The 11,049-nt window shown below is 34.6% G+C and overlaps 1 protein-coding gene across 1 annotated transcript; it reads left to right on the forward strand.

Annotated features, from left to right (window-relative positions):
- Positions 1 to 1,668: 1,668 nt before the first annotated feature.
- On the forward strand, positions 1,669 to 8,516 carry ero1a (endoplasmic reticulum oxidoreductase 1 alpha). The gene is made up of 16 exons (XM_016567531.1): positions 1,669 to 1,785; positions 2,715 to 2,834; positions 2,916 to 2,999; positions 3,094 to 3,132; positions 3,203 to 3,279; positions 3,389 to 3,462; positions 3,602 to 3,722; positions 5,170 to 5,216; positions 5,381 to 5,389; positions 5,467 to 5,493; positions 5,573 to 5,665; positions 5,792 to 6,038; positions 7,825 to 7,894; positions 7,990 to 8,076; positions 8,157 to 8,293; positions 8,367 to 8,516. Exons 1-16 carry the CDS (start codon positions 1,690 to 1,692, stop codon positions 8,428 to 8,430), a joined length of 1,392 nt encoding a protein of 463 aa, XP_016423017.1. The 5' UTR covers positions 1,669 to 1,689; the 3' UTR covers positions 8,431 to 8,516.
- The last annotated feature ends 2,533 nt before the right edge of the window (positions 8,517 to 11,049 follow it).

Below are 11,049 nucleotides of genomic sequence, written 5' to 3' on the forward strand. Positions count from 1 at the left end.
AGGTTTATATAATATTCTGAGTTTGCATTTGACTGTTTTTATTAATTTGGAAGAATACTGAATCTGTTTTTGTGCAGGGAGAAGAGTAAATAATGTTCATATTTAGTCTAGAACTACAGTAACATCACAGCGCACACAACGCCGCTGCACTTACTTCCCATTTTTCTCAACATGGCAACACGAGAGCTGTCAGTCAAGACATGGGAAACAAAGTAACTAGCGTTACTTATTTGAAAAAGTAACTCAGATATTTCCTTCTAAATTAAAAAGTAATGCGTTACTTTACTAGTTACTTGAAAAAAGTAATCTGATTACGTAACTTGCGTTACTTGTAATGCGTTACCCCCAATACTGGTTATAAGTATTGAAGTTGATAAGTGCAAAATAAGTATTATGCAGCTGAATCAGAGATGGAGAGTATACCAGAGAATAAATCATGGCTTAATGGTTAGAGAGTCTGACTGGTAACCCAAAGGTCACAGGTTCGAGTCTTGGTACCGGCAGGGATTGTACGTGGGGGAGTGAATGACCAGTGCTCTCTTCCACCCTCAGTACCACGAATGAGGTGAGACCTGTGAGCAAGGCACCGAACGCCCAACTAGACATAATTATTACACATAAAAAGAATCTATTTAAGTATCACAGTGCAGTCCCAAAGTACAAACTGTCATTTTAAATCTTTACCCATCTTAGCAACCTAAAACCTCTAGGTTTTACCCATTTGTCAGCAAGACGATTTTAATCATTTAAATATAATACAATTTTGTATGATCACTTAATCTTTTCTATATTTTAATAAGTACAGGTCAGAATAAGTATGTTGTTTAATCATTACATTGGAAACATTAAAGTAGACACTTGCATTTAAAATGCTTACTATACATATGAAATCATTTTAGTACATTTCATTTGATACAAACACCAAAATGGGACATGCCATCTTCGACCCAATAAATTAAATTAAAAATATTCTAATATATAATGTATATTAATATATTAAATAAACAAATCGAAAATAATGAGAAAAGAAATAAATCTGCTAAATTATACACACACACACACACACACACACACGTCATCTAAACGTTGCTGCATTACATTTCTGGATTTTTAACAGTAGTGCACAAGATTGCACTGCATAAACTCCAGAATAAACAGATGTACTGTCTTTAAAAGATCTTCCTGTATAAGAGGAGAACAAAAGGTCAGGTGAATATCATCAGATATCACTAGGAACCTATACTGTACTGATTCAGTACGGTTGACAGACTGGAACGCCACCTAATACAGAATCTAGTATTTGGCGGCATCTTGCGGTGAACTGCATGTAGTGCAATTTTTATCCAAAAGAAGGAGTTCCTGGTTCAGTCTGATGACATTAGAAAGGCTGTTACATTTCAGCCTGACAGATTCACTGAGAATTTAATATGAATGTAAAATGAAGCATATTTTGTGACAAAATGTTTTGTGAATGCCTGCGTTAGGCCCAGTTATTCATTGTTGCGTCAGTCATATCGCAGCAGTATTTGAGTCACGTACTTCACGTAGCGGCTGATTCAATCGGAAGTGATCTGTGAGTGAACGTGCCTTATAGCGACGTAGTACTATACAGAAACAACTGTAGCTGTGTGAAGATAAGAAAGCATGCACTGAACTGACCCATTTACGCCGAACTCGGTTCATTGACAAATGACAATGAAATCCTTCATTCTGTTGGCGCTTTCACTGACTAGCGTCCACATGACGACAGCAGCAGGATCCGCGGCGCACAGGTGCTTCTGCCAGGTGAGAACACCAACATCACTAATACTGTTACATTATGTTGGAAACTCAATTTATTAAATATTAAACATGTGACACTAACATAAAAATGAGCACAGTATTATATTGTTTCTCATATAAAACTATGTTAATACCATGGTTTTAGAAATGCATTAGGTACCATGTTAATGCCATGGTAAATATAAATATGGTAGTCAGTCAGATAATGGCCTATGGTACATACCAAGGAAACAGTGTTATTTTAGTATAATTTAGAAACTAAATGAATATTCTGAATTAGTTTTTATTTTTATAGTTTACGTTTTAATTTTAGTTAAAGTTTGAGTAATTTGATTGTGTTTTGTATATTAGTTTTTTTGTTTGTTTTACAATTATGTCTATTTATTTTTTTATTTTATTCATTTTATAAAGAGAAATGCTGCCTTGGCAACTAGCTGAAATACAATAAGTTTGTATGTTTTATTTCAGTTAATGTTGATTTATGATTATTTCAGGTAATACATTTTTATGGTTTTAGTTGTAATTTTACAATAACACTTTTAAAACTTGTGATTTAGTAATCAAGGAAATGTTTATAGTAATTATATATATTTTTCTAGTTATGCTCAGCTCAAATATTTCATCAGCTATTAAAATCTCTGTGTGTGTGTATTAATGTGATTAAATACTATTATTTTGAAAAATCCATATCAAGTAATCCACAAATGATGAAACTGTATGGCATTGGCAACTATATAAAAGTATTGTAGTATTGTCATTTGAAACCATCACTATATCTTCATGTAAGGTATCTTCACAGTATTTATTTTTTTTCAAATGGTGTTCTGAGACTGATTTTTAATGTCATTTTGCAAATGAACACGATTAACCAACTTAATTTGTGTCAAAATGTGTTACTTTTGATTAATTGGACGGTTACATTTTGGTCGTAGGTCACTGGGACTCTTGATGATTGTGCTTGTGATGTTGAGACCATCGACAGGTTCAACAACAAAGAAATCTTTCCCAAACTACAAAAACTACTATCATCGGATTATTTCCGGTTTTATAAGGTGAGTTTATTGTTGGTAATAGAGTGAAAATATCTATTTATTGTTTGTTCTTTCATCTCTAATATTCAATATTATGCTCAGGTCAATCTGAACAACCCCTGCCCATTCTGGACAGACCACAGTCAGTGTGGACTCAAATACTGTGCTGTGAAACCATGCACACCGGTGAGCTTTTCAAAGTTCATTCAGTTGATTTTGTCTTGAGGGATTTCATATGTGACTTGTGAAGTGAAAAGACTCCTTGTGTCTTTCTGTGCAGGGTGAAGTACCAGAGGGCCTTAAATCCAGCAGTTATAAGGTATTATTAAGTCATATAGTGTATATCACACGTTTTGTTGTTGGTGGGTGTTGATTATTTTTCCTCACAGTATTCAGAAGCAGCCAGTCAGGATTTAGAGGAGTGTGAGAAGGCAGAGAAACTTGGAGCTGTCAACGGTTCTCTAAGGTATGTTTGTGTCAATGTGTTGCACTTTCTGAGAGTCAGGAATACTTACAATTCTTTACTTTTTGACCTTGTTTGTGCAAGTTCTCTCTCTCAATGTTTCCCCATGTAGTGACGAGACACGCCAGGCTCTTCAGGAGTGGAAGAAACACGATGATGAATCGGACCGTTTCTGCATGTTGGACGGTAATCAAGGCTTTCATAGTTTGCTCAATTGATAATCTGCTTGTTATTTGAAGTGTGTGATCATTGGCCAGTACATGCAGACCAGTATGCTTTATTCATCCTCCACAGGCTGCATCATTGATTTTTTTTCTTTTCTTAGATGTGGACTCGCCTGAATCACAGTATGTCGACCTCCTGCTCAACCCTGAGCGTTTCACCGGCTACAAAGGACCAGAGGCCTGGCGGATCTGGAACAGCATATACGAGGAGAACTGCTTCAAGTAAACAGTCACGATCATATTTATTCTGACCAGTGTGGAAGAGTATTTAGTGACCTTCATGGGGTCACTGTAATTTCTGTCAGTTTCTCACACTTTCAAACGAGCGTTCGCAGCCTCAGAATAGTTAGCTAACCATCAACTACACTGCTGTTCAAACGTTTGGGATCAGTAAGATTTTAAATGTGTTTTAAAGAAGTCTCTTCTGTTCATCATGGGCTTTATTTGACCAAAAATACAGAAAAAAATGTAATATTGAAAAATATTATTACCATTAAAATTCTGGTTTTCTATTTTAATATACATTAAAATATAATTTATTCCTGTGATGCAAAGCTGAATTTTCAGCATCATTACTCCAGTCTTCAGTGCCACATGATCCTTCAGAAATCATTCTTATATGCTGATTTAATATCAGTATTGGAAACAGTTGTGCTGCTTAATATTTTTTGGAAACTGTGATACTTTTTTCAGGATTATTTGATGAATAAAGTTAAAAAGAACAGTGTTTATTTAAAATATAAATATTTTCTAACAATATAAGTCTTTATGATCAATTTAACACATCCTTGCTGAATAAAAGCATTCATTTCTTTAAAAGAAAAGAAAAGAAAAGAAATTACTGACCCCAAACTTTTGAAAGATAGTGTATATTGTTACAAAAGATTTTGATTTTGAATAAATGCTATTCTCTTTAATGTTTTATTCATCAAAGAATCCTGAAAAAAGCATCACATGTTTCAAAAAAATATGAAGCAGCAAAACTGTTTCCAATATAGATAATAAATCAGCATATTAGAATGATTTCTGAAGGATCATGTGACACTGAAGACTGGAGTAATGATGCTGAAAATTCAGCTTTTCAATTATTTTTTAAAGTATATTAAAATAAATAAAAAACATTATTTTAAATTGCAATAATATTTCACAATATTACAATTTTTTCTGGAATTTCTGATCAAATAAATGCAGCCATGATGAGCGGAAGAGACTTCTTTAAAAAACATGAAATATCTTACTGATCCCAAACTTTTGAACTTGTTTTTTTACTTGTTATGTCAATAACATATTATAAATAGCCACAGCTTCTGTTCGCGTGTATTTCATGCAGATCAGACTTTTACATTCTGATTTTTTTCTTGAGCACAAATCATTGTATTTGAAAGATTTCTGAAGGATCATTTGTCACTGAAGACTGGAATAATTGCTGCTGAAAATTCAGCTTTGAACTCAACAGGAATAAATTACAGTTTCAAATATATTAAAACAGAAAATCGCTATTTTTAATTGTAATAGTATTTCACAATGTTTCTGTTTTTACAGAATCCTAAACACCCTAAAAACCCACCCATAATTTGCACCCTAACTTGTCTTTAATATTTTTATTAATTATCATTGAGTGCTCATAATGTTGTAACAGCTCTCAACCTTTTTTTTTCTACTTTTTCAGACCATATTCAGTTAAACGGCCACTGAATCCTTTGGCATCTAACAGTGGTAAGCATTAATTAATGTTTTGTTTTATGTTTTCAAGTCTAACATTTGTCAGCTTTTTAGCACATTGATTTTATATGCAGTAGACCCATGTCATGGACCATATCGTGATGCTTATGATGGATAATCCTCGTAATCGTCTCTCTCTTTCTTTCCCTCCACTTTAGGAGATGATGGTAAGGTTACACACTTCAAATCCATTTAACCAGTGATTTGATCAGCTAGAAATTGACAAATCTGTTTCTAATTAAAGGGCAGAGGTTCTACCGCTGGCTGGAGGGTAAGTTTCTGCTTATAGGTGGTTTTTTATATTTGCTACTGTATATTTTAATTGACATGTTCCTTTTGTTGTTCCCCAGGCTTGTGTGTGGAGAAACGAGCGTTCTTCAGGCTGATCTCAGGACTGCATGCCAGTATAAACATACACCTGAGTGCCAGGTACCTTCTAGATGGTGAGTCACGACTTTTGTGTTTTTCATTGTAGGTTAAAATTGTAAAGTTTAAAAAAAGGATTTCTGTAATTTCTGGGACTATTTAAACTTGAGTGTTTAATTGTCTGATTTGATTTGATTGGTCAGAAAACTGGTTCGAAATGAAGTGGGGTCACAATGTCTCCGAGTTCCAGCTTAGGTTTGACAAGGAGCTGACAGAAGGGGAGGGGCCAAAGAGGCTCCGCAACCTTTACTTCCTGTACCTCATTGAGCTGCGTGCTCTGGCAAAAATACTCCCTTATTTTGAACGTCCCGCCTTCCATTTGTACACTGGCCAACCCACAGAAGATAACGAGAAAAAGAAATTGCTTCTAGAGCTCCTCCATATGGCCAAGTAAGAGCATTGCAATGTTTTTTAAGTGATTGAGTTATTAAAGGAACACTCCACTATTTTTGAAAATAGGCTCATTTTACAACTCCCCTAGAGTTAAACAGTTGAGTTTTACCGTTTTCGAATCCATTCAGCCGATCTCCGGGTCTGGCGGTAGCACTTTTAGCTGTAGCTTAGCATAGATCATTGAATCTGATTAGACCGTTAGCATCTCGCTCAAAAAAGACCAAAGAGTTTCTATATTTTTCCTATTTAAAACGTGGCTCTTCTGTAGTTACATCGTGTACTAAAACCGACGGAAAATGAAAAGTTGCGATTTTCTAGGCCGATATGGCTAGGAACTATACTCTCATTCCGGGTGCAGCAGGCGCAATGATATTACGCAGCGCCTGAAAATAGGCTTATTGGAAGTTACCTAGCTGGGGACTATTTTCAGGCGCTGCAGAATCTCTTTGGTCATTTTTGAGCGAGATGCTAACGGTCTAATCAGATTCAATGATCTATGCTAAGCTAAAGCTAAAAGTGCTACCGCCAGACCCGGAGATCGGCTGAATGGATTCGAAAACGGTAAAACTCAACTGTTTAACTCTAGGGGAGTTGGAAAATGAGCCTATTTTCAAAAATAGGGGAGTGTTCCTTTAATCGATTGTCTAAGTGTTTCTTCAACTATGAACACTACTAACTACTAACTTTCTACTAACAATATGTATTAACAATTAATAACAACAATCTTTCTGCAAGAAAAAAAAACCCCTTGATCTTTTGACATATAACAGGTAAATGTACTATAAAAATATCCTGTAAGTTTCAAAACTCTCATTAGTTTAAAAACAGCTTTTACTGAAACCAAGCTGCCAAAATTACCCACTTTCTACTTTTATTATGCAATAGAGATGAATACAACATACAAGACTTCCTGCACCTGTAATCAACTGTAGCAATCATAAAACAGTTTCAATCATAAGTGTTCCACAAGTATAATACATATTTCAAGCTGTTACCCAATCATAGCAGTGGGCGTTTACATTGATCTCTTAAAGAAGACATGCCCCTTAAAGGAACACTCCACTATTTTTGAAAATAGGCTCATTTTCCAACTCCCCTGGAGTTAAACAGTTGAGTTTTACCGTTTTCGAATCCATTCAGCCGATCTCCGGGTCTGGCGGTAGCACTTTTAGCTGTAGCTTAGCATAGATCATTGAATCTGATTAGACCGTTAGCATCTCGATCTAAAATGACCAAAGAGTTTCTATATTTTTCCAGCGCCTGAAAATAGTCCCCAGCTAGCGAGATGCTAACGGTCTAATCAGATTCAATGATCTATGCTAAGCTACAGCTAAAAGTGCTACCGCCAGACCCAGAGATCGGCTGAATGGATTCGAAAACGGTAAAACTCAACTGTTTAACTCTAGGGGAGTTGGAAAATGAGCCTATTTTCAAAAATAGTGGAGTGTTCCTTTAATATTTTTATTTAGCTAATATATAAAAAATTTATCACTGTTTCCAAAATATTATAATAATATATTAATTCCAAAAAAACTGTTTTCAACATTGATAATAATAAGAAATGTTTCTGGAACACCCAAACAACGTATTAGAATGATTTCTGAAGGATCATGTGACACTGAAAAGAAGAGGGAAAATTGAGCTTTATCATCACAGGAATAAATTTTTAAATATAGTAAAATAGAAAATGGTTATTTAAAATTGTAATAATATTTCACAATATAGTGTTTTTATACATACATGTTCACAATTTTTGAAGTAATATAACATTCTTTATTTGCAGATCTTTTCCATTGCATTTTGATGAGACTGCTCTATTTGCTGGAAATAAGAAGGAAGCCATTAAACTGAAAGTCAGTGGCTCATTTCCATGTTTTCTATATTAACAATGTTGCAGAAATATGTTTTTAAAGAAGTAATAAACCAGTTGCATCTTCCCTGACCTTAGGAAGACTTCAAGCTGACCTTTAAGAACATCTCGCGCGTCATGGACTGTGTTGAATGCTTTAAATGCAGACTTTGGGGCAAATTGCAGGTAAATGGTAAAGATCATGACAGGTAACCAGATGATGTTATTTGTGTTGATATGTGACGTTCAGTGAATGCCTCTCATAGACCCAAGGCCTGGGAACCGCGCTGAAAATCCTGTTCTCTGAAAGGCAAATAGAGGCAATGCCCAACACAAGCAACACCAATCCATCATTTCAGCTCAGCCGGCAGGAAATTGTGTCTTTGTTCAATGCTTTCGGAAGGTATGTCAATGTCTATTTTTGTCTAGATATATTTAGTTGACATGTCTTTTTCATGCGTCTTGTTTTGTTTCAGGATCTCCACAAGTGTCAGAGAGCTGGACAACTTTCGGTCACTGTTGTCAAATCTCAAACAGTGACTGTAAAAATCCTTCATTCAGCCACAGTCAAGAATTTGACATACATAAAACGGACTTGTTTTGGGTTAAATAACTGTTTTCAGAAGGTTTATACCAGTTGTTTCTAAATACAGTTTAACAGCACTGCAGTTTTATCCCTTAAGAATTGAGCACTTTAGTCTCAACTGTATTGTTTCACAAATAACTGCATAGGTGACCAAAAATAATGTAGTTTATTGGGAACTAATTGGAAATACATAAATATACTTTACATTTTTACAAGAGGGACATAAACCACTTTATTTATATATTTTGCATATATAAAGCCAAGTTGCCATTTCTTTATTGTTGTAATATATTTAAATGTTTTTGGAAATTACCATTTTGAAACATTTATGGTAAAGTGTTATTTTTGAATATATGACTTGGCACCTAGATTTTGTTTGAGCATGTTGACTGTATTTAAAAATAAAATTACAAATTTCACCAAAAATATGTGACCCTGGGCCACAAAACCAGTCTTAAGTCGCTGGGGTATATTTGTAGCAATAGCCAAAAAACATTTTATGGGTCAAAATTATCGATCTTTCTTTTATGCCAAAAATCATTAGGACATTAAGTAAAGATCATGTTCCATAAAGATATTTGGTAAATTTCCTACCGTAATTATATCAAAACTTAATTTTTGATTAGTAATATGCATTGCTAAGAACTTCATTTGGACAACTTTAAAGGCGATTTTCTCAATATTTAGATTTTTTTGCACCCTCAGATTCCAGATTTTCAAATAGTTGTATCTCGGCCAAATATTGTCCTATCCTAACAAACCATACATCAATGGAAAGCTTATTTGTTCAGCTTTCAGATGATGTATAAATCCCAATTTCGAAAAAGGGTCACATGTTTTATTTTGGAAAATATTATTCTTTATTAGTTTTTGTATTGTGTTGCACACGTGTTTCGCATTTATTTTGTGATGAATGTTAAAATGTGTTGGGGAGATTTATAGATGTCATCTTTTTTACATTCCTTTATATGTTTGCATTTATTCATTGAACACTTTAGTGCACTCAATGTATACATTTAATCAGTAAATGTGTTCCCATGATATTGTTAGTTCCACGACCTACCAGTTTAGCTGCAGGATGTCACACAACTGCGATTGAATTTATTAATATATATTATATTAATTAATAGCATGCATTACTAACAAAGTGCTGAATCAAACGTTGAATATACAGCTGACGATCTCAGAGGCAGAATCAAGATTCACAGGCCGTTCGGTCCTAATTAAAGCTGCTCCATGAGACTCAGTGAGATCTAACCACTATAAATTCAATTGTGGCCAGCAGTTCTGCCAAGAAACGAAAACACGGTTAGATCTGTTAGACAGTCATCAAGAGAAATTAACACTGGTATTTTGAAGGAAAAACTGAATATACCGGAACACTGGAGTTGAAAAAAAGTTTCTATTTTTACTTCTATTGCTATCTGCAATAAACATCATTAATTTTCTTATAATAAATCATGCCAAATTACCTAGACCCTGGTCAAAACAAAACTTGTTTTTAAAACAGTGCAATAAAACTTAATTTTTTAATGGTAGTGCTTGTGTACATCTTTAATTAACTATGAACATGGGTAAACGAGTTACATTCATTGGCCTCGAACAAAAAAACAAAGGCTTTACTTGCACTTTTGCAAGTTGATATGACAAATTTCACAGTAACATTTTTCAGACTCGCATTTATAAATTAATGAAGATAAAAAAAGAAACCAACCAACCAACTCACACACAGCCCCATCTTGTCTGCAGTTTGTCAGGAAATGAACCCAATCGACATTCGATCAAACGCATTACATTTCCATCACTTAATGCTCAAGTTTTCTCATAACTGAACAGCTTTGCAACAAATTAGCTGGCAGAAAGCAAGGAAATAAGACACGAGGCCGATTTAATGTCCAAATCAATTAAAACCATCCACTTTTTTCATACAGCATACACAAAACCCTGTAAGACGCAATTTAAAACACATTTTAAAAATAAATCCAATAACAGAGTTTCAGCCCTACAGCTGCCCATTCATCATATTTACACCACAACTGATGATTGCTTCAGCCAAAATGATTGCTGATATCTTGTACATCGCTCATAACATATGGAGCAGCAAATTAGGGGATAAAAAAATAAGCTTTTTTTACAATTACTTTTTTTAGGGAAATGGAAAGGACCGTTTCATTTAAGCTGGATATGCTGATCAATTGCTGACCAATCACGCTCCTGAAATACAATTATACAGGAATGATGATATAAAGCTCATGAAACATGTTCAACCCAAACATGAATTTTGTGCAACATGTTTTCGGCTAGGAAAATCATACGATGGCACCATTTCAGGCATCCCTGGAGAATGATATTCTAGTTTTCGACTACTGATATATGCAGGTAAATTCCCCCACGAGCCCACAATGTCCTTCAAAAGCCAAGTACCAAAATATCAGAGGATGGAAGTAGAGTTAGTCTTCCTAGTCACACATTTGAATATGCTAGATCTCAGTCGTTGGTTCTGGGATTGTAGGAACTGGGTGTCTCTCTGTCTTTGGGAAGCGTAAAAATGTACTACCTTGGATTTAAGCACA

The sequence above is a fragment of the Sinocyclocheilus rhinocerous genome, unplaced genomic scaffold, assembly GCF_001515625.1.
Source record: "Sinocyclocheilus rhinocerous isolate Xijiao unplaced genomic scaffold, SAMN03320098_v1.1 scaffold993, whole genome shotgun sequence".
In the NCBI taxonomy this organism is placed as follows: Eukaryota; Metazoa; Chordata; class Actinopteri; order Cypriniformes; family Cyprinidae; genus Sinocyclocheilus; species Sinocyclocheilus rhinocerous.